Source organism: Tenrec ecaudatus, chromosome 8, assembly GCF_050624435.1.
Source record: "Tenrec ecaudatus isolate mTenEca1 chromosome 8, mTenEca1.hap1, whole genome shotgun sequence".
NCBI lineage: Eukaryota > Metazoa > Chordata > Mammalia > Afrosoricida > Tenrecidae > Tenrec > Tenrec ecaudatus.
The window spans coordinates 61546749-61572101 of NC_134537.1; the positions used below are offsets into that span (position 1 = coordinate 61546749).

At 36.1% G+C, this 25353-nt stretch overlaps 1 protein-coding gene across 1 annotated transcript in view; it reads right to left on the bottom strand.

The window, feature by feature from the left end:
- The window catches only part of RYR2 (ryanodine receptor 2), an 819632-nt gene that overhangs the window by 66957 nt on the left and 727322 nt on the right, over window positions 1-25353 (bottom strand). Inside the window, exons 82-88 of the mRNA XM_075556394.1 lie at window positions 24779-24878; window positions 23477-23556; window positions 18333-18409; window positions 17536-17609; window positions 7551-7631; window positions 6462-6550; window positions 3490-3618 (exon numbers count right to left, since the gene is read on the bottom strand). Coding sequence (XP_075412509.1) covers window positions 3490-3618; window positions 6462-6550; window positions 7551-7631; window positions 17536-17609; window positions 18333-18409; window positions 23477-23556; window positions 24779-24878 — 630 coding nt within the window. The remainder of the gene's footprint in view (window positions 1-3489; window positions 3619-6461; window positions 6551-7550; window positions 7632-17535; window positions 17610-18332; window positions 18410-23476; window positions 23557-24778; window positions 24879-25353) is intronic.

The window sequence follows — 25353 nt, forward strand, 5'->3', positions numbered from 1 at the left end:
AAAGAATGAAGGGGTGGAGTTTAGCCTGTCAATCAGGTCACAGCCTGATGATCTCTCCTTGTGGTCATGGTCGTCTCATGACGATTCTGGGAACTCTCTCTTGATTCTGCCATCAGAAGAAGCAAGCCAGTATCTCTATGCTTCTCCTTCCTGTTGACAAGTCACATGCAACCACACGAATGTAAGCCAGAGCCCGAGAGATGCATGCACTCCCACCGGATCCACAGGACTTTCCACCCACAGGCCTGTGAGCTTCCTGCTTTCAGCATCATTGCATGTTCTGCAGGAGTCTGAAGAGGAATTCAATGGCTAATATCGGACTTATGGTCTAATTTTGAACTTAAGGACTTGATCTGGACTCGGCTGGGATTTTTATTCATGCCTAATTCTGGATATAAAGTTCTCTCTTAACATATGCCCCTGGATTTGTTTCTCTAGTCAATTGGGTCTAGCACATCTTCCACGAGGGCGATGTAGTTTTGATCCTGGCCTATGCATCTCAAGTGCAGTCAACACCCTCCCATCAATTGAGGCTTGTGTGATGCAAGGGTACCAAGCAGTAGTCAGCAGGATTCCAGACTGTGGCTGACTATGAAAAAGGCTTAGAGAGCTATTTCCCAAAATCAGTCCCTGAAAACCCATGGAGCACACATTAACAGCCAATCTTACGAATAGTGCAGGACGAGGCAATATTACCGACAGCTATAAATCACAGTGCCAGGAGTTAGGGGCTGACTTGACAGCAGCTCACAACAGGGTGGGACCTAAGAGAGTGCCGCCTTGTCATTTAAATCTTCATAAACAGTACTGTCTGTAAGGGAATGGCGGAGAGAACTCAGATTCACTGGGCTTGTGGGAAAAAAATTAATTGAGTGGAGAAAATAAATTTAAACTTACAGAGACTGGAGACATTACAAGAGACAAACCAGGGGTATCTTTAAGCAACTCATAATACTGCAGTTCCCTAATTAGAGAAAGAAGCCGCGCACCAACAAGCCGGCTCCATGGCACAGTCCTGGGTTAACGTGCCCTGAAGAAACGCTTTTTCTCGTCCTCACAGCAACTACTCTGAATTCAGAGGGAAAGAGGGAGAGCGGAAAGACGCAGAAGAGGCACCGAAGCCCAGATCATGACTCTTGCCCTCCATAACCAGTCCTCCGACTTTCCAGGATCCAATCTAGCCCAAATGTGGCGGGGAAAGGAAGTTATACAACGTATAAAAGTGATGTGACTGTGACTGCACTATTGTCGACATGAGCTCCTGCTATGACAAAGTCACTGATGGCATTTCACTCTCTGAGAATGGCCAAGGGACAGAATTCACCCGTGCTAGGTAGGGAAGAACAAAACAATGATTCACAGGCTACGTCTGAAGGGACAGTTTCAGAAGCATTAGAGTAGAATTATTCAATGTACGAATAAGTTAATCTGTAGGTTATTAACTTTAGTACAGCTGAGACAGTAGAGAGTGTGCTTTTAGAGTTTCCCCTGCACCTACTGTTAAAATCGTTGGCTTCAAAGGAATTGGTCTCAGGGGCTTATCATAGCTGGAGGCAAGCTTTCCCCAAATCCAGGGAGTGAGAAATACCGAGGGCGCTAAGATGCTACTATACTTCTGTTGCTTTCTCAGGAAATGAACTTCAAGTCAAATATTTGTTCATATATTTAAGGTTTTAATAAAAATCCAAGCATATCATTTAAAGGGTCGAGCTCTTCTGAAACCTCTGTGTAACCTCTGCAAATCCTTCCTGACAGAGCTGCAAAGCCCAAGGCTAAAGTACTTTTAGTTTCTTTGTTTTGTTTCCCCTGTAAATCTGAAACACAGAGAATGCACTTTACTTTCCCAAATGTGCTCAACTTTACACCATCTACATCTGCGACTGTTAACTCATTTGAAGGGACATCTCCCTCCCTTGCTTAACAGCCTCTCTTCCTGGCAGTGTAGTGGGTTATGCGCTGGGCTGCTAACCACAAGGTCAGCAGTTTGAAACCATCACTTGCTCCCCCGAGAAAAATGTTTACTACTACTTTGAAAAGTTACAGTCTCAGAAACCCCCAATGACAGTTAAACTCAGTCCTATAGGGTCACTATTAGTGGGAATCAATAGATGGCAGGGAGTTTTAAATCTTCAGTGCCCCAAACACTGAATAAAATAGAGTCTCAGAATGGTGCAAAGGTTTACGATACTTAGTTGCCAACTATAATGTTAGAGCTTTGAGGTCATTCTGAGAAATCTCAGAAGGAGGGTCTGAGGAAAAATCAGCCATTGAAAATCCTATTTAGCGATTCTACTCTGGCCCACAGAGGGTCGCAATGGGTCAGAGCCAACTTGATGGCCCCGAGATAAAAAAACAAATGCCCCTCCCTCTCCCCCTTCCACACACCATTGCTGATTGCCACAAAGCAGGGCGGGTGCATAGACTGATCTTGTTGCAACAGTACAGAAAGCGTTCTCATTTCTCATCAATTACCTCTTACTACTCTACGAACCTTGACAATATAATGTCTTTTTACTCAAAATTTTTTTCTTCTCTTCCCTAATCAAAATTGGAATTGGAATCTGTCATTAACTTTTATTCCCATAGGCATGAATCTCCCCCATATAATTCTGTCTACTTCTCACTCTCTGGATTCAATGTTGACTAATAGGGATCCTACAAGACAGCACAGAACTGCTCTTTGGGTGTCTCAGGCTACCATTCTTTATGGCAGCAGAAAGCCTCATCTTTTCCCCTCGAGCTGTCAGTGCTTTTGAACTGGAGGCCTTGTGGTTAATAGTCCAATGAATAACCCACCACAGCACGAGGGCTTTCAAAATAGTCAACAAAAAAGTTAAATAACAAAGCACCTTGTGATTCTGTAATATAAAAGTATTCTGAAATAAGCACGAAGTTAACAGTTCCCTTTTTACAGTACGAATATCAGTAGAGCTGAATCTAAGATAAGCTTTTAAAAAATGTATTTCACTATACAATGTGGTAAACTGTGAGGTTTTAAAGCACTATGAGTGAAAATCATGGTTCATGCCTATACATAATTAATGATATCTCCATCTACCAAATTGTAAACTCATTACCTTCTGCATTGATTAACATCTTATCAAAATATATTTAGGAGGAAGCACTGGATAAAAACTATAAAAGAGGTAGTTTATAAAAAGCATAATAAAATGATAGCCACCTCTAGTTTTATATGCATTCGGGAATCTCACTGATTTTTAGGAAATAAAAAGTGCCCACTTAGTGTTTGAAAAGGCACTGGAGATTCATTTAGCATATAGAAAACCACTTTACTAACCATTTCCATGTAAGACCACAGTTTCATAACTTTTAACAATAATTGAGTAAAAGAAAAATCTTGTTTCTTGGTAAAGATATAGGCTTTCTATTGTATTTTTATTCAATCAACTATTTTAGGCATAATGTACTTTTCTATGGAGTTACATGCATAATTCTTTTTTCAAATATCAGAAATGTGTAAACATTTACCTGAATATACTCTGTAAGAGTATTAAATACTTGTTTTGCTACTTGAATTGCTTTGGAGAAATTCCGTTGCCCTTGTTCATCAATAATATCTTTCCCAGAGTAATACCAATAAAAATCACTAATTGATTCCTAGAAAATAGAGATAATGTTAATAAGGCACATTCTAAAGGTGTGTGGTTTGGATTATATAATAGAAAAACATTTTACACAATAGATTCAAAATCAAACAAACATATCTATGATGTTAATGCCATTTGTAAATGTTCTCTTAGGCATGCAATATGGCAACTCATGTCCTAGATGTAAGTGGCAACGGGAGACAACAACTTAACTACAAAACTTGCTTTGTCACCTCGAATGACCCTAAACTTTGCAAAAGAAGGACTCATTGGACAAAGATGTTTACTATGCAACAATCAAAAGTAGACCAATCATGACAGCATATTTTTGAAGCAATGAGCCTCCTTTCTCTCCAACAAAACCAATTATATTTTATCAATGAGAACTCCAGCCAGTCCATTGCTTTTGTAATTGCTTTGATCACACCGGTGGTTCTGTTTATAAACACTTACACCAACAGTTAAAAAATAATCTAAATAAGACCAAATTTTCCAAACAATATTTTCAACAATTGCTTATAATTTTTGGCCAAATACATAAAACAAATTAGGCCAAGTCACAAGTTAAATTTGAGTATGTGACAAGATTTTTTTTAAAAATCACTAATATATTTTCAGCAATGCATTATGATATATTTGCTTTAAAATAGCCTGTCTTTCCTATCAAAGTTTAATTTATTTAAAGTATTGAGGCTTACAAGATTAAGGAAAAAATTCAAAATTTGAATTTTCTACTTCATAACACTTTACCTGGATTTTCTTATAAATAAAATAAAGCAAATAAAAAAGCTACATTTGACTCTCATTATTGAGGACAGTTAAACATTCTTACGTACCTCTGTAAAATATGACTATGACATTAAATAAATTTTTAAGTGCTGAAGTATCATATTACAATTTTAAAATTACTGAAAAACTAGAACAATGGAAAGGAACTAAGCTGGGGCTACTGAATTTAAGACGATAGTAGGCCATTGGAAAGTCTTTCTTTTTCATTGCTAACAATGTTTCAAATATGAGAGGACATCAAAAAGATCTTCAAAAAATTACCTTATCTTTTTTTCAAGGTCAATTAATTTTGATACATATCATAGATTGAATATTAATATCACAGTAAGAAGCTAGAAGATTCTTAAAATGTGATAAACAGTAGTATTCAATATTATGATTTACAGTAACTTACAAATTTTAGAATAGTATTTAAAGAGGTTTTAAGTTTCTAAAGATAAAGATGTCTCATGATGTCCGAAACACATCTGTACTTTAAACAGAGGAATAACTTCCAGAGTTAGTCTCCTCAAACATATTTTAATATACGTTCTTTGGATATATAACTTTGGTTTTTTGGTTGAAGCAAAAACATCTTAGAAAAACAAACAAACAAGCACTCACTGTCATCTAGCAAATAGCAACCCTGTAGGACAGAGTCGAACTGCTCCTGTGTTTGAGTTTGTAAATCTTTACAGGAGCAGAGAACCTCATCTTTATGCAGAGGAGCCAGAGAGCCCAGTGGCACTAGAGATTAACAGACAAATGTATAATCCACTACACCATCAGGGCTATCTTTGGTTGCTAATCAACTTGAAATCATGGTAGTTGTAAAATTATGTCATAGGTTTGTTTGCAAATGGTCCGGCAAAAGTACCAAGAGTTGATACCACTAATATCACACACTAGATGAGTAGTTACCATGTTACATTGTACTAAATAGTTTATATGTAATATTTCACTTATATTTCACAATATATTCCACTTCTCAAATATTGACATCCTAAAAGATGGGTGACTATGAGAAAGTAATGGCTGACTACATTAGTTGGCACAGGGCGGATGACTACATCAGAACTGTCAACTTTCATCAGGTGTAACTTCTAAATTTAGATCATTACGAAGCTCCCAAGCCACTGAGAATCATGGCCAAGTCGACTTTACCTATAACTTTAGCAAAGCAGCCAGTGTGATTCTCTCCTTGCACCTCGTTGTTCATGCCTAAAATTGTCAGATGGCGCTTTTTTCTTACTATTATCATAAATGCAAAATCTCAGATTTTGAGTCAATAAGTCGAGTAGCTGTAATAACTTTGAAAAGTAGTAATACTGTTTGCATTTTACGAATGAGACTAAGGCATAGAGCACTCCCCCAAAATCACAGAGGAAAATAACAGTCAGTTCCTCAAGAACTGACCTATTTCAGCCTTCTCATTTAAAAAAAGAAATCATTTTATTGGGGGCTCTTACAGCTCTTATCAGAATCCATATATATATCCATTGTGTCAAACACATCTGTACATATGTTGTCATCATCTTTTTCAAAACATTTTCTTTCTACTTGAGCCCCTGTCATCAGCTCCTCATTCTGCCCCCAGCCTCACACTCCCTTCCCCATATCCCCTTGATAATTTATAAATTGTTTTTTTTTTTAACGTCTTTCACCCTCAAGACCAATAAGGGGAGCAGCAGTACATTATTTTTCAATTCTTTCCACAAACATTTTGAAGCCCTCTTAAAAATTCCCCCAATTATACCTATCAACTATAGAAAAAGGAGCAGAGTGTATATGTGATTCTTAAAAAGAAAATGAAGTTAATATACCATTAAGTTAAAAAAAAGAAAAGAAGAAAATCACCACTGTATAGAATGACAACATGAGCAAACTGGGGCACCAGGATCAGAGGACAAGACCACAGCAACAATTTTTCCCCAAGGACTCGGTGGAAGACTATGATGAAGACAAGATATTTTCAAAATTCTGCCCAGTTATAAAACAAAACCCATCAAAACCTGTCAGTTGAACAATTTTTCTATATATTATCAATAAATCTAATTATTTGATACTAAATGTATGGCAACGCACCTGAACTCTTAATAGGTAGTCCACAGTAGAAATGATTATATTGACCGTCGTATTATTGCCAGTCTGAGTTCTCAGATAATTCTGAAAATCTATGTAACATGAAAAAGTTATCAAACACAAAATTTTAAGGCAAATACAGTTATTTTATAGACACTGAGAGCAGTAAATCATTGTGGCTAAGGGAAGTGTTCGGACTTATAGTTTCAATATTAAATAATCCATATTTTCCATAAGTAAATAATTAACACAAAACATAGCTACAATCATAACATAACACAAAACATAGCTATAATCATAACATAACATAAAACATAGCTACAAAATATATCAACAATCATTTTCTTGTCCAAGATATTGCTGAAACCTATCTCTATATTCCTTCTAGTGCTTAGGACATGTGAATAATTTAAAGATATTTAATACTTTATAGAGAGTAATTAAATGATTTATTTAATCATAATTTGTTCCTCATTACTGTGCTAAATTTCAGGAAAAAGGAATATAAATTTCCGGTCTTCACGTTAAGTAACTAAGTGCATAAATAACTAACGGAAATAATATTATATTAAATTGCCAAGGATTTCCTGAATAGTGAAAACAGTCCATTCATTTGGCTACTAACTGACAGGTTGGATGTTTGAGACACATTAGGTACCTCAGAAGAAAGGCCTGGAATATTTACTTCTGAATTTTCAACTATTGGAAACACTGTGGAGCATATCTCCCCCCTAACATAAGTGGGCCACTATGAATGAGAATGGACTTAAGGACCAATGTTTGTTTGATTTTCAATATTCTAATGTAAACAGAAATCATACAAAACAATAAAGCTATAGATTTCTTCTATGCCTCTACCTACTACACATCTGTTTTTGTAGTACCTGTCTTCCCTAACATGAAAGCAATCGACGGATTTGAAAGTGGCAAAGCAAAAATAAAATGTCACAAATCCACACATATAATGCAATGAACAGGAAACTGTTTGCTGACTTGGGCAAGAAACATACATTTGATCTACAAGTCCCCTCCCATACCTGGTATCCAAATATTAATTTTTGTTGCCATGACAGAGTCTGAAATCTCACAAACCTGAATTATGACCCTCACAAAGAAGTTGGAGAAAGCGAAAGAGGTCACAGGTAAATTCATCATCCTGTAGCACTTTTTCTCCTGCAAAAAGAAGCAAACATTACCAAGAACCTTCCCCAGCTCCCCTTCCCAACCACACCTCCATCATACTCGTATTTCAATCTAGCATTGTTCTGAACCCAAACAGTCGCAAATCATAGCCACACGTCTATCTGCAGCTCATGAGATCATGCGCTTGGCAGATAGATGTACTCTTTTTCAAGAAAAGAACACTGGGATACTACAACTCAAGATTTCTCTCTGTTAAAAGTTAGCAGCATGGGTTTGGCAACATTTTACAAATAACCTGAAAGTTTAAGCTTGTTAAAATCAGATGTGTATAGGAAAGAACTTTGCATCTCTTTAAAATGCTCATGTTAAATTTTCTTTGTTCCCAGCCTCTGACCTAAGAATTCCACACAAAAGGCAGCCAGTATATATATATATATATATATATATATATATATATATATATATATATATATATACATATACATATATATACATACATACATACATAAATACATACTATGGGTGACAGTGTCTTAAACTATGGAAGAAAAGATATCTATAAAAAACATAAAATAATGACTAGTAAATGTTTCCTGACTCATTTTAATGAACTCTTTCACCAGTTTATCTGTTGACTCCAAGATGAATCTAAAATAAAATGTGATTGCCTGGAGTATTCGTGCTAAAACTAGGAGCTGACAAGCTGACTTTATTTTAAATGTGAATCCGAGATAAACAGATGGGTGATTCTGGTTGCATGAGCAAAACAAAACCCCCCAAACAAAGTCTGTCTCAGTTAGTCGATTCCAACGCACAGCACAAAATGGAAGCTGCAAGGAAGATCATCCCATAGCTTTGGAGGTGCTCCGGATCCCCCCAAAATGAACACTTTGGAAGAGGATTCATAGATTATGCTATGCTCCATTTAAATGCATCTTAATCACAAGTTACTCAGAAAACAAAAGCATAAAGAAAGAAAAAACAAACAGTAACGCACAAACGAATGTTGAGTTCAACACATAAGGCATTAGTGATAAAAAGAATCAGCATTAGGGTTGTGTGCTCTAAAATCTAAAATTATTTTGAACACATAATGATGGCAAAGGCTCTAGAGAAAGGTAACGAATATGTACTAATGTAAAAAATAAACGTTTCACATACTGGAAATAATTTGGTTTAAGAAAGGAAAATACACATTGGGCATGTGTTTGTTTTAATTAAAATTATGAATAACTTTAATGACAGAGAACTGATGGACATACCATTCCGCAGCCCGTGACTTTCAAAGTGAGAGGCTTCATATAATGGTAGGATTAGGAAGCAAAACCATTGTGAAAACTAATGTAAATATTTTTAAAGTACATAAAAGCACTGTACTCATCTCCCTGTCCGCCTGCAAGAGATGATATTTGGTGATCAAACTACAATCACCAAGGAGGTAAATCAGATGCTGGGTACGTTTCAGTGCGAACTGCACATGGATTTGGGTTTTAACACATGGCTGATAAATCTATTCCATCGGTTTTATATTCGTGCCACCACAGGGAAGGAGGGAGAGCACTCAAAGTATTAAAACTCTCCACTGGTGATATTGCATGCCATTTTTTTGCATGTCATTTCATGATGGATCTTCATCAGAAAGTCTTTGAAATGATATTTAAAGAAAAACACTATGAGATACATAGGTGTATTGCCTTTAACCTGTGAGCCAAGATTAAAAAAAGTGTCAATAGAATAAAAAGTCATGTGCATACTTAAAATGTTCACATATTCAATGTAAAATAACCCTGGTGTGGAAGAGTTTAGAAAAGTTAGCTCCACAATGAAAATTGATGTGTAAGATGTTCCAGTCTGTTGGCAGGCAGACTGTTTTCTTGCCTCTATAAAGAAGCACATACAAACAACTGCACTTACAGGAGGGCGCACCACTCATTGCAGAATACACAGGATGGAAGTAAAAGACCGGCCAGGTCTTCAGTTGGCATTAAGTGCTGCCTTGTCTGGGGTGCAAGTGCCGCACAAACACAGCACGCTAAGGAAAATGCTGCCATTGCCCATGCTGCGTACCAGAGATGCATGATGGCTTTATGTCTGCAGACGGCACAGGATCCACAGTCTATTGTTGATGTATGCATAAGAAACTCCATTAGAAGCTGAAAACTAAGATTGATAACAAAGAGTGAAGTAGCATATGATGTCATTGAAAGGGCTCTACTCCCTCAATTCCATTGAGTCTATTCCCAATCTTAGAGCTCACATAGGACAGAATAGACTGACCCTTCAGGTTACAGAGACTGCATATCTTTACTGGATAGAAAACCCCGTCATTTTCCCAGAGTAGCTGGTGGTTTCATGTTATTGACCTGTGGTGAGCAGCCCAAAGTGAGGATTTATTCGCATGAACTGCATGGTGATTACATGTAAATAATGTGAAGGGTACTCTTTTGGCTTCATTTTTAATAATAAGGGATTTATGGCTTCTAATACAGTAATAAAGTGAGAGTTATTATTGTTACCGAGGAGTTAGTTTATGAATCTTAGTTCCCTCACCTGTAAAATGAGGATAACTGACTCCTGAGAACTTGTGAAAATGTTATTATTTGTAGCAGTGGCAATAAAACTAAGTAAAGATGGGAACACCTCCAGGTGACATAGTTGTTGAATATATTAAGAGCATTTATATTTTCTGAAAACGCTCTTAATTTTATAGATAATATTAAAAATGGAAAGTGAAAGAGTTAGACTACTAGTAGTTAATCAAAATGTTAGAAATTAAACATTTAAGATTTCATTTGTTTAAAGTCCAGAACAGAACAGTCCCCTCCCTTGAAGTAAAATTTCCTTTAAAATCTAGCAGGAATTTTCCAACTCAGGAGGGAGGCAAGCAAGTGCATTTAGATAAACAAGGGGGACTTGAGACCTCAGGGGACAGTGGTCTGAAATGCCCCCGAGACTGCACATATCAAATAGCGTTCCAATAGTGACCGAGAAATATAGTTATCACTTGTTTCTGGTACTTAGAAAATTTGCTTGTTTTCTTTTCTTTGTCTCAAAATTTAAAGGTATATAGTTTTTTTTTAATGTTTTACTGAATGTTTGAAGCGGTTGGGGGGGCGGTTATGAGTAAACGCCACTATTTCCTACTCTCTAGCACTTGCATAAATAAACTTTGAGTTTCTGGTCTCTACCGTTGGATGAAAAAGTGACAGGCAATCCTGGATTCCTGATTCCTGTCACTGATACAATAGACCAAAGTGTTCTCTAGTATAATTTTCACTTGAAATTAGTATTAAGTAGTCCTTTTTTATTTATTCATGCTACAACTGAAACAATACTGTAGAGATATAATAGATGTAGTACATTCTAAAGGCTACGGTTTCACTCCAACAATCCACGATTAGAAAAACATACAAAAAGGCTTTAAAACTTCATGGAAAAATTCTTTTCTCTTTGAATGTTATCTCTGTGTGGACTTTCCGAAGTCCCCTTGTATAAGTGTTGGCTGAAGTTTAAAAAAACAGTTTGTATGTGTGCAGCAATTGCTTGGACTACCCATGGACACAGCCCAAAGTACTCAGACTATTTTACAGAAAAAGCTTGGAAAGCAGTTTAACTTTTTTAAAAGCAGTTTAATTAGAAATAAACAATTATTGATAAAAAATTTTAAACTAGCTAGTGTGTATAAATGATAATACAGTTGAGATAAACAAACCTGAAAGTAAAGTTATAGGGCTGAATCAAAGAATTGTCCTTATCTTCTATTAAATGAAATCAAGCACCTGCCTGCCTTGGGAGATATCCATATTCAGAAAACTTAGATTGCTATTTTGTACAATGACAAACATGAAGAACTAATAACATAATATTAAAAATAGTGAAAAATCAGGTTTTCAATCCTTGAGGGTAGTTTAAATATTACTGCTTAATATGGCTAAGTTATTTGACAGTTCAACTAACAAAGAATCACATTTTAAAATGGGTTGATTGCTAACATTTAGCGCGTGGCTACAATGTGCCACACACTGTGCTGAATATGAGCGGGTGCCCCGCCCCCACCCAAAAAATGCAGAAAGGCTCTCCTGGGCGGAGCTTCAGACGCATCCTCACCTGCTAGGCGGCAGGAAACAGCCCGCTCTGAGTACGTCCAGGGGCATCATGTGGGAAGGTTCTCTCGGGTTACAATGGATTTTTTCATAAAAGCAGCTTTGTTCAAACCTCCTTTTTTTGTGATGGCCAATTTAAGAGAACAGCATGTGGCTGTGAAAATTGTTTCCTGTTCATTAAAAATGCTGCAGACACTGCTGTGATGTTGAACACAACTTAAGACTCCGGTAAATGAGTGGTTTTGTCATTTCAAAAAGGGTGAAATGTGGAATAATGATAAACCTCATTCTGGATATCACTCAACTTCCTGAATAGTCAAAAATGTCAACTGGCAGTGCACTTGGAGTTCATTCTACCAGGTCAGACTGTTAATCAAGCTTTCTGTTTTGAGGTTCTGAAAAGATGGCATAGCTTTGTGACAAAAATGGTCTGATATGTGGCAGATGGGCGACTAGCTTTGCCATCATGACAGTGCACCTGCTCATGTAGCCATGTCAGTGCACCAGTTTTTTGCAAAAAACATTTCTCTCTTTCCCCACACACTTTATTCTCATGACCTCACTCCGTGTAACTTCTTTTTGTTTCCACAAGTGAAGAAAGCCATGAGAGGACAGCAATTTTGTGACTTAGAAGAGGTGAATTTAAAAATGAGGGAGGTGCTGTCAACCATCTAAATAGATGAGATAGGAATATGTTTCTAAGAATAGAATCGCAAGTTTGAAAAATGTATTAAGTGAAATGGAGAATACTTTGAAGGTGATAAGTTTGTTTTGTGTATATGTATATATATATATATATATATATATATATATATATATATATATATATATATATATATATATATATATAAAATCTCATTTCACTGCAGTTTTACAACAATTCTAAAAGGTAAATTATATCAACGTTATATGTGGCTTGGTTAGTAAATAACTGAGTCGTTCAACTTAAAAGATATCAAACTACTATTAACTGGTCACACCATGATTTAAACCCAGTGAAGTTCACTGAACATTCACTAAATGTTACTTCTGTGAGGCACAAGGTATCAAAAAAAAAAAACAATAACAAAATTCCTCACAAGCATTAAGCAGATCACTTAAATACATGTTCTTCCTAAATCCAAAATGCTATAGCTTTTAACCTTTGAAAAGTTAACAATAATGGTATCAACTATGTATTATGCCAAATGTTTCCATCAATTTTACAACCAAGGAAAAAAACAAATGTATTTTCTTGATTTGTGGCATTGTGAAAGATAATTTACATCATTGAGTTTTTGTTTATTATTTTAATATGAGGATTAACAAATTCCTTGTTGGCTTTCTTCAATAGATAGAGCCTTTGGAATAGTTGAATTGGTTCATTCAAATAAAAATGCTTTTGATAAATGCACAACACAACAGATATTTGAGTAAAACTTATATGTTGCTAATCCATAAGGTCAAAAGAAGACCTAGAATCATTGTAGGTAGTGATTATAGATATAATCTATAAATCCTATTATGTCCACTTATCTAAATTTGAATTAAACCTTACCCCACAGAATTCCTATCATTTTGTGTAAGCATCAGCCAATTATCACACTTCCCTGATAAATACATTGATTCCTTTACTAGTAAGTATGATAATTCTGTACTAAAGAACTCCCTTGAGTCTATCACTAAAGATAATGGAAGAGTATAACCACATGTATTAATAATTTTTGAAAGGGTTAGTCTTAGTTTGTACAGTAGAAAGAAAAGCTGAACTATTACTATGAGGACGATCTCAGTCTCTACAGGTCAGAGCAGAGCGCCCAGTAGGATTTTCACAGCTGATCTATTTACAGAAGTGGCGGCCACATCTGTCTCCTGAAGAGCAGCTAGTAAGTGTGAACTGCTGACCTGGGTGCTAGCAGCAAAGTGCTTACACGTTGTCCCTTCAGGAAGCCCTTCACAACCTCCTAATTACTCATTGTCCACTTTAATTCATTTGCTTTATTTCAACCAGAATAGATTAATTATGATTATCTGACATGGTTTCCGTCTTACATTTTGGCAAATGCTGGTCCCCTAGATAAAAAACTCACGGTCTTGGTCTTTCCTGTTCCCACATTAACTCTATGTCTACTGCGAGGCTCTGACAGGGTGCGCATCCACCACACTCTGCATCTAGAGCATTTTCCCATGCTGGGACAGCTTTTGGTACACAAATGCCATTCAAATTAGATGAATAATAGGGTGGAACAATCAGAAACCAAGTATTAGTGTGAGAGTACTTTTGTGAAAATACCTTGAAATGCTTGGGAACAAATGGTTAAAAATTAATAAAGAAGTAAAGAAATTAAAGAGTTAGAGAAACCAGTACTTAAGCAATAATAAAAATCCATTCTGATTCAATCCCACATAAATTTGATGAGGTCACTATAAATCAATAATAACCTCAATACACTACATCATCAAATATATTTGTGAATTTCATAAATATTAATTGGTAGCTAGTGTTTTATATAGGAATTTTTGAGTCTATCAATTTTGGAGGATTTGGATTCATTTCAAATTTTCATATTGCTTATAAAGTCTAGGATTACCAAAAAATGATTAAAAGGCCAAAAGCAATTACGATTCAAAGATTTTCAAAAGAACTCTAAGTAAAACAAAATTGCACTTTCAAGCTTATGATGGTTTCATAATGAAGTTAAAGGGTTCTGATAAAATAATTTAATAATTCAAGAAAAGAAGTAAATTTCCAATGTTCACAGAGTGTAAAAACTGGAAATTAGCATGATGTTCTTCAAGGGAGCAATGAGCAACAAATATGGGGCAATCGATGCTGCTTAAGCCAGTGCTGGACAAGTGAAACGTCCTGAAAGGACATTGCAAGATTAGAGGTGAGTGGTTTAACCTCTTGGAAGGCAGAGTGCCACTAGCCCTACCAGTTAGCTGCGTTTCCTCAGACCCAGTACACAGCTTTCTCTTCCTGGGCCTCCTCATCTAGTCCATGGCGATATTAGCTGCCTCATGGGAAGGCTGGGTGTCAAAAAGTTCACACATTTAAATTTATAGATTGTCTATTGCTACATAATTTGCGGTCATATTAGAATCATGAGGAAGACATTAGCCCTAAGGAAGAGAGTTAATTTGAGAGAGGGTTTAGATAGTCTTTCTCAGAGCTTAGTCTAGGTTACCTGCGCTTCATGATTTGAAACACTTACTACTAACAGGTTGACCTTTCAAGCCTTTCTATGCACTCCTAGGGGAATGATTGCTTTTTTTCTTCTCTGTGATTGAATAGAAATTTTAAAAAAAACATAAAGGTTCTTAAAGTAATATGTGAAATAGTATGATATTAATAAAGCTACTAATTTACTCTTGCTTTTTATCCTACTAATGGGACCTTGATTAAACAAATAGAACACATTGAAGAAACATAATTTCACTTCTAAAATCTTTACATCCTAGGAACTCAGGAAGCAAATTCTTTCTTTATTACCATTGTCAATAGTGTCTTTTAGAAATCATTTTGAAATGCTAATGAATCTTCACTCATATTAGTTTGGAGAGCAACTGTGAACTGTCTCAAGCATAAACTTACTTTTTATGCTGGCTTTAAATATGTGATATTCCTTTTAAAGTAGTGAAAAACTCTACAGGTCTCCGAGTATGTGGAAGGGAACACGACAGAGCACCCTGCACATAGACCAACTCAGCCAACACAGCGCATTCTGGATCCGCCCCGAGGGTCAGTGCACCAGTCAGGGCAGCCATAAAGCCACGGCGTCTTCAAACAGAGACCCCACAGAAGGACAACAGCACGCATTCTGTTATCCATTCATTTACACACATTCACAAACACCGGGCCTGCTAGAAATAGTTTAAATGTAAGTAACAAATATTCCCAAATAATTTAAAATTTTTATTGTCCCTCCACATCTAATATGTGATTAACTGCACATCCTGAGAGAAAGAAGGGATGGAGGAAAGGACAGGATAACTGGGTATTAAAGTTTTTGAAATGATAAAAGGCACAATGATGAAAATGAAATCGTCGACTTCTAAATACAGTCGCTAAAGGGGCGGGGGAGGAGCACACCTCTCCCTGTGAACTGCAGTGCTGGGCCCAAAGCTGACAACAAATGAAAGAGCAAACCGACAAACAGTAGTTCCTGTTCAATAATTACCACGCTCATGGGTGATGACTCGGGAAGTGAGGACAGTACATTAACAGTAGTTGAAAGAAAAGGAGATGGAGAAAGAAAAAGAAGTTGAGATTTTGTTTTCGTTTTGACATTTGTAAGGAAATAAAACATAAAACTAATCAGTTTGGGCTATTCTTTATGAGCTGAGAGAGAATAAGTAAATCAAAACAATCACACTCAGAAACACAGATAATGTTCAGCAGAATTTTCACTCTAATAATTTGTTTATGATTTAGGGCTTACTAATTTTATCCCAATCCACACCAGGTGACCAGGTGGAAGGACATGTGCCGAATAAACCTGTGTGGGGGCTACTCCTTTCTGGATGATGCTGTTGCCAGTGGTTACGGGTGGCCAGCGAAGGTTGGCTCAGTGTCAGGAACGTAGGTGAAAACTTAAGGGAAAATAATTTTTAAAAAAGTCAAGTTCCAAAGCAGGAAAGTCAGCCTTTGCACCTTTAGGCACTTTCTAGTGAAAAATGCCTGGTATATCTGTGAGACAGGCAATATATCTCTGATTTAGAGCTACTTAGAGGCCCTTGAAAGGCTCTCATTGAAATGGATGTTAACCAACAGAGAAAAATAGTTTCATTTTCAGAACAATGAATTATGTTTAAAGTGTGCTTGTAACCCTTTTTAAAATTAGCTAGATTGAATAAGTAATTACATGGCTTATATCTAATGATTGAATCAATAATAAAATGCCAACAGAAAATAAAATGACAAGGAGCCACAAAATCATAGCAACCTAGAATGCATACTAATGATAAACTGTAAAACAAATCAAGAAATGTGCAGTTGTCTTCTTTCTTTTTTTAAGAACACAAAAACTAAAAGATACTTAGAGAGATTATGCTTAAATTATCTCAGAAAGGCAAACAATGACTACAGATGACAGATGGGTAAAAATTACTTTTGCAACAAGATTAGTTCTATAAAAGACCCAATGTTTCAAAATGACTACATTGACAATACGACAAGTAAAAATCAGGTTGAACACACAAAACCTACTGAAATTAAATTAGTTTGAAATCAAATATGAAAAAAATCAAACCAAAAATATTGAAAAAAATTTAATACCCTAAAATGAAGGTGCATCAAAGCTTACCTTCACTTTAAATGCACTGCCTACTAAATATTCTAGTCTATACTTACCTACCTTTAGAGCGAGAAAAACTCTGAGCTTGTATGAGTCATTCTTGTGGTGCACATTTAAGTAATGCTACTGCAGTCACGTGAACACAAAAATGATCCTTTCATCAAATATTTACTTCCTACAATGATGTAGGATATGAAAGAGGGAACGATACTACAAGGGAGGAAAGAAGAACCTGAATGCTTAAAAACTTGCTACTGTGGTAAGAGGAAGTCAAAGGTTTTCTCATTTAGTCCATCCATATGCTCTGTATTAATAGATGAGTCTTCAATAAGGTCATGGACTGGAGGGCACAAAGAGGGGTGAACGAATGACATGCAAGGTTGATTTTCAAGTGGGACCTATGGAACTAAATATATATTCTAAATGAGTAACAAAAGCATTTTATCAATATCAGAATGACCTTGTAACTCTTTGTTTGGAAAAAAATAATTGAGGATTGACTCATCTCTGGGAGGAAGGGGGACAGGAAAACCTTTTGATTTAAGTGACAAATACCTGATCCTTCCTCGGTTACCATTCCAAGTCCTTCAGCTTTGTTCTGTCGCTCAAATGCATTTAGGTCAAGGACACTACAGCAACAGGGAGAAAAGTATTAAAACAATAATATAAATGTTCTAATCCAGGAAAGTAAATTACTGTAAACACTGCGCATATTTTGAAGTGTGAACCAAAAGGACCACATTGCAAGGCAACATCTACAAGTCATCGTTCTGTGGAGCTGACCAGATGCTTCCCAGCACCCAAACCACAACAAGCTTTGTGAGAGGTAGACATAATTGAATGGAGCCTCAACTTTAGGAATGCATTTCATCTTCAAGGACACAGTTAATTTGCTTTAACTAGAAGCATGTGTCAGGCTCCTTAATCAATGATTTTATGTATCATAAAAAATTAGAAATGAAGATCATAAATTAGTTGGCTATGGATCATTTACTTAGAAAAGAGAAAAATAGACTACAGGTCACCAAATGAAACTGAGTAAAATAGTTTGGTTTTATTTCAAACCATATGATATATATTTTAAAATATACAGAATACATGTTCATGCTTCAAGAACCCTGGGTAAATTTTTATGTGCAGGGAAAACTATTTTAACATATTAATACTAAGTAAATTAATTTAGAAACTAAGGCATTCCTAACACCCTAACAACATGGTAGAAAAGAAAGCATGTCTATCATCCTGCTTTAGTAAAATTATTTTATCAATAATTATTTTTAATAATGCAAAATAAGTACTTTATAAAATATAATAGATTGGTTGGGATCAATTGCAAGAGCGACTTTCCTTACCTACAGGACTGCATCAGGCCAGCAAGGCTCTGAAAAAAGCCCACATCCTTCTTCTCCTTGAGGTAGTCTAGCATTTTCTATATTAAATATACAAACCATATTATCACTAAACATAATCATATATTTTGTTAAATATATTAAAACAACAGTTAAGTACATGCGTCCTTGTTTGGAATACAGATTAAAATATGAGATACATACAATATTATTCATGTTATCTTTACCATGAAATATTAACAAATACATCAATGCAAAATTGTACATTTATGTGTGCAATCGGAAATTCACATTGCTGGGAGCAAGAGAGGTGACTTCATGGCCAATCATCCAACCAACCAGATGTCAAGAAGTGAATTCAGATCCACAGTGACCCCTAGTGTCAGGGTAGGGATGTGTTTCATAATGTTTTCATTGAGTCATTTTCTTTCTTTCTTTTTTTTTTTTTTAACATTTTATTAGGGCCTCATACAACTCTTATCACAATCCATACATATACATACATCAATTGTATAAAGCACATCTGTACATTCTTTGCCCTAATCATTTTCTTTTCTTTTTTTTACATTTTTATTTTCTTTTTAACGTAGCTTGGCAGGTCTTCTAAGGATCCTCTGGACAGAATTAAACCTCCAATATTCAGCCAGTGTCAAAATGCTAACCATTCGCACCAGCTAGGTAGTCCATATCAACACCATAAGGGCCATAAATATTAAGGGAGTTATTACATCTCTTAAGTCTCTCCCAGTCATTCTTAAATACTTGGAGATCCAGATGCTTAGTCAAGTTAGCTGAGAACATGATCACCCGGTATGGATACAATTCACAGATTTCCGTTCAAAATTGATTTCCTTAAATGATCTGATAGCTATGACTCTCGTATGTTAATGTTATATCCATAAATTCTGTTTCTAGTAACATTTGATGTGCAGAATCTGGGCTCAAAGGTTTGATGAGACATAAATGTAAAAAACGCTATAGTAACACAAGTTTATCATGTTAGTTTACTATTACATAACATAAAACGAAGAGTTTCTATAAAAGTGCCTTAAACATATTGGAGATTTCAAATAAGTATTACACAAGATGGTAGATGGCACTCTCAAAGATTTCAATGAAATCAATAAATGTTACTTTTTTCAAAATCTTGAATGGAAGAGAATAATCCCTATATGTGCTACTCTTGAAAGGGCCCAGCTAAGCACTCATAGTTCAGTAGTGATTCGTTTCAGAAGTCAGAGCTGAATGTCATGTAAAGCTAAATATAAAAAGAATGCACATAAAACTCTGCAGACTTCTATATATACACACATATCAACAAAGGAGCATACACACACAGAGATATATAGAAACAAGGTTCACATAAAACTCAAGTTTACTGCCATCAAGTTGTTTCTGACTCATGGTGACCTGCACCTCTGAGTTTCTGAGATTGTAGGTCTTTGGGGGAAGAGAAAGCCTCATCTTTCTCCCTCCAAGTGGCGGGTGGTTTCAAACTGCAACTTTGCTGATCACAGCCCTGTATGTAACCACTGTCCTCTGTAGTCTAGTCCCCAAACATAGTCATTTTGGGGAGTGAAAGATTATTTATTGATCTAATGAAACATTAAGCATGAAATATTTATTCTTTTAACACAAAAGGAATTTGGCCATAAGGAGGTTGGGGGATTTACATTTGAAGTTTTTCTTAGGGAAAAAAAAAGAGAGAAATCTGAGTGAAGAGTAAGGATATATAAGACATTATCTCTCAAGAATCCTTTTGGCTTTAAGAATTTCTGGAAACTGGGTGTTCAGAATCTATGCTTTGATACTGTGCCTTCCTTTAGATGTAGGTATTTAAATGTACAATCCTTGCATCACACAGGCTGGTGAGCTTCTTCTATGTGGACTTAAGTTGATGCCTCACTTAGGTGATTGCTTGTTTGAAGACAAGGCTTTAAGGACCCAGATGTCATTCTTCCTGATAGCCAGGCACCACCTGGTTTCTTTACCACACTTTGCTGTAGCACCCATATCTTCAGTGATCTCTTCAAGAGGGTGAATATTGAGAAGGGCCTTGTCATAAGAACTGATTATTATTAGATTAGGACTATGTTTAAGTCCCCAAGTCCATTCATATACCTATGGTTTATAAATTCTTGGGTTCACTTTAAAGACATCATTAATATTTTATGAAAAAGAACATCATTCCCACAGGGCATATAGATAATATCATTAATTTAGCAAGTACTATAGAAGACAGTGAATGACAATAGGAACTCACAATTCATTTCCAGCACCCCCCTTGGATTAAGTCTCCCACGCATTACGTCGGATCATAACCTACGGATCTCAATAGCCTTGTTATTAGCAAGAGAACACTGTAAACTCCACTGGGGAAGATGCTGTTAGATTAAAATTTAACAACTTACCATATGATATCCCTTCTCACTTATTTTTACTTTTTGACGTATTTTTAAATTGTTTCAGCTTTTAACACTTTCAATTTTTTTGAATGGAATTTTTCTCTGCTTTGTTTTGTCATTGTTGTTGGTTTTTTGTTTTTTGTTTTTTTTTTTTTTGGTCTGTTTATGTTTTCTATGCTTTTCTGAATATGAACTCCAAAGCAACAAAACCCAAACTCACAGCCAAGGAACCAATGCTGACTCTTAGTAACCCCTGTGGGTTTCGAGACTATAACTGTTTATGGGAGTAGAACACCCAGTCTTTCTCCCTCAGAGCTTGTGGTGGGCTTGAATTACCAACCATGCAGATCGCAGACCCAAGCATGATCACTACATCACTAGGCTCCTTCGAGGGTAGGTAAAGCTACAGAGACAATAACTCACCGAGGGGCATGGTATTGGAGGTCTGGGGCCAACAAGAATGAGGACGAGAAAGAAAAAAATGTTCTGTAATTGATTGTGGTGACGACTGTCCAACTCTCCTTAAATTGTAATGATATGAGAATTATATGCTAATAAAACTGATGTATAGTTTTCTTAATTCTGAATGTACACACACTATATACAACGAAGGACTTCTTAAGTATAGTATAACCCCAAACCCAAACTTACTGCCATAGAGTTAATTCTGACAGACAGCAACCCTATAAAGCAGAAAAGAACTATTTGTGTGGGTTTCCAGATGCTACCCTTTACGGAAATAGAAAGCATCGCCTTTCTTTAGGAGCAAAGCATAGAGCAATGGAAATTATTTCATAAATATTGCAGAGAGATAAGGAGGCTTTCTACATCATGTAGCCTTTATTTATGGAAAACAAAGCAATGGTCACTCATTTTATTCTCACTAGCCTAATGCTAAATTCAGCATTGATCTCAGCTCTTCATGCACAAATCAAAGTAGGTCCAAAGTAACTGATTTCATCAGTAGTCGAAATCCCAGATATTTTTCTATCATCTTAGAGTTGTTGAAAATCTTTCAAAATATTTACACTAGTTATTTAAGTATGGTTATTATTAAACCTCGTACCAGATCTTTTTATTTAATAAGTCCATAAATAAACTTACATATTCCTATTACTTTTTCAAAACATTTTCATAATATTTTGATAATAATTATATTTCATTTTATTTGGTTTCTTATGTAAACCTATGCAATTTTATGCTATGATTTAAAAATTATAATTATAAAAGGGGTCCAAAGGCCTCACAAGCTTACCAAAAGGAGTCTATGGTGTTAAAAATAAGAATAACATGGAAAAGATTGAAAACTTTTTAATTGGAGCATATGCTCTTTTCCAGTTCTAATATGCTGTGATACTATTTGTGGAAATAGTTTAGAATGATAGAAATTTGCAGATGAAAATATCAAATATTCTGAGGTGCTACCTAATCAACTCAAAATGTCACCAATCCAAAAGCAATCTTCAATTTTTTCCTGAGATTCAAGGTCTTCTAGGAATACGTACGTGCTTTTGTCCTCAAAGGTGGTGATTCTGAGGTGCACAACACCTTGCAGGCTAGGATTTCCACGTATCTCATAATTACATAAGAAAAGATAACTGTTTACTGCCCAGGTGCCATTTTCCCAGATGAATGGTTACACATTTCATGCTAATAAACCCTGTATCTTTTCTCATATAGATGCTCAAACCAGAAAAAATAGATTTTAAAGATTAAAAACCAACACACAATTCATTACTTAACTTGTTTTTGCTTTGTTCTTTAATTACCAAAATATTTTTTCTGTTCAGGACCACATTTCAGGCCATTTGACCAGTGTCCCTATCAGGACCACATTTCAGGACCACATTTCAGGCCATTTGACCAGTGTCCCTATCAGGACCACATTTCAGGCCACTTGACCAGTGTCCCTATCAGGACCACATTTCAGGCCACTTGACCAGTGTCCCTATCAGGACCACATTTCAGGCCACTTGACCAGTGTCCCTATCAGGACCACATTTCAGGCCACTTGACCAGTGAGTGTCCCTATCAGGACCACATTTCAGGCCACTTGACCAGTGTCCCTATCAGTACCACATTTCAGGCCACTTGACCAGTGTCCCCATCATGCACAGTAGAAAAGTTCTTATAGTTTGTTTTCAGGAAGTCTTTTTAAAATACCCCCCCATGTTCATTTTACAAATTTAGAGATTTTGACTCTCAGTTGGATTAAAAGAGTGTATCTTTTGGTTACTCACTAACCACAGCCCAGACCATATCTGTCTCTTAAACATAACAAAGTTACAAAACTTGCTTGAAGGTGATTTTTCTCTTGCCCGAAGAGACTTAAAAGAATTACAGGAAAAACATTCACAACAGTGTATCTTAATAGCGCATTAACATAGCAGGAGGCTTAATAAAATCAATTTGCAGTAGAATCAATTTACTGGAAAAAATACACTATAAAACATATTGCCAGTGTTGGCACACTATTTATCACTCTTTCAAAAAATTCGTTTGTGTTGACTTAAGCACATAAAATATATAATTTCTATTCATGGCACCATAGGGCATGCCTTCAGATTTCTAAAGAGAATTCATGTCTCACAGATGTCTCATTTACTAAAAAAAAAAGTACTTGAATACTGAGAAAACCTGAGCAGAAGATTGAAAGCTAACCATTCCATAATTAGCAGTTATTTCGCTATGTGGTCCACTTATTTGAAAAAGTACACTCGATAGGTGGCTTGAAGATATTACCTGCTGTACTGTTGAGTTCCCACCATTTAAGATAGCGATTCCAAGTTTCAAAGTAGCAGCAAGCATTGGCCCTGTTTCACCTAAAAAAAAAAAAAAAGACCTTATTTTATCCAATACATTAACCTATTCGGCTCAACATTTTTCCTTTCAAGATTGTTATTATATAGTGGTGGGGGTGAAGTAGGACATACCCTCAGTCCCTGGGAAACATTGCAGCTGACAAGACACAGAGCTATGCAAGTGCCCTGTGCTGGAGGAGCCACATGAAGACTCCCAGCCAGCGCTGAGATGCTTACTACACCACTGGATCCACAAGACTTCCCACCCACCGGCCTGTATCTTCCTCCATTGGGTGTCATTGGATGCAAATTTTGAGTCTGAAGAGGACTTTATAGATTGGTATTGTACAGGTGGGCTAATATAGGACTTATGGACTTGATCTGGACTGGGCTGGGATGTTTGCTTAATGTAAAATTACTCTTTATATAAAGCTTTGTTATATGCATATGGGTGTCTCTCTGGATCTCTTCCTCTGTTCAACCCAGACTGACACACCAACTATCATTTATTTTCATATTAATCACGTTTACCAATCTTAGAAATAGAAATGGTACCCTTAATTGGGGTTTGGGAACTTAGTAACAGATTGCACTACCGTTGCATTTTCATTCCATGAAAAATTATATTTTAAATGTGTTTATAAAAGATCTTACAATGTAAGGCAAAGCATCTTAGCTGGCTTATGAGATATACAATAGAACTTCTGCTGTTAAAAAGTACACATTAATAATTCTAATCACTTATATTATGGACCAGTAAACTCTAGCCCGAAGACCAAATCCACTGGGCACATGTTTTTGTAAATAAAGCTTTATTGGTATGTGGTAATAGCCATTAGTTTATAAGTGATATCTGACTGATTTTATGCTTCAAGGACAGATTTGAGTAATTACAATAGTGATTGCATTCATATGGCCTGCAAAATTGAAATTACTTATCAAAGGAAAAGCTTGCCACACCCTGATTTGTGTGATGCTTGCTAGAATTTTGTACTAATGTAGGTTGGCTGCCAAAATGTAAATGACAGTAATAAAAAGAAATGGTAGACGAAGTGTCTGGAAAAAGAACACCGTCCCTGGGCCTGATGAGAGCTGGTGTTTATTAAACAGTCACCTGAAGTAGTCATGAACCAAGCATCCAGGGGCCAACTACATCAGTGGGGCTTAAAGGAGAGAATGTCTGCAGAGACAAAAAGGACATCTCCGGAGTGTGTCCTTCTGCGGGTGGTGACATCACACTCACCTTTGCTGGCACTGATTGTCTGGAACACCATTTCCGCAGCACCTCGGTCATGGAGCCTGGCTTGCTGGTACAGCAGCTTTTGCTTTTCCATTTCTTTTTCCTGAACACAAATCCCAACCATTTACATTGTGGCTTTCAAAATGCAAGCAGCTTTCTAAGACCATGTTTTAGTCATCTCTTCATGTATGGCTCTATGACAACATTATGGACCATTTCCATACAAACAATGTTATTAAACAAGGATGAACATATTCAACTCTTTGCTTTTTCCTTGATATTTTTCTTGATATACTTTTGGTACTAGTTTATCAAGATGGATTTTCTCAATTTTAATGATTTGATTAGTTCCAAAACCTGTATCACAGTTTTTCAGTACTGTACATCATCGTTAAACTTGCACTTTCTGAATTAGGATTTGTGCGTCAGTTTGTCACAGGTTAATTATCTCCCAGCTCATGGCCGTAACTTGATACTGCTCAGCAAATGGCTCCATTGCAAGTTATCACTGAACCAAGGAAAACCTTTAACTGAGATGTTTGGAGTTTAAACATAATTGAAAGCCGATATGATCAAAC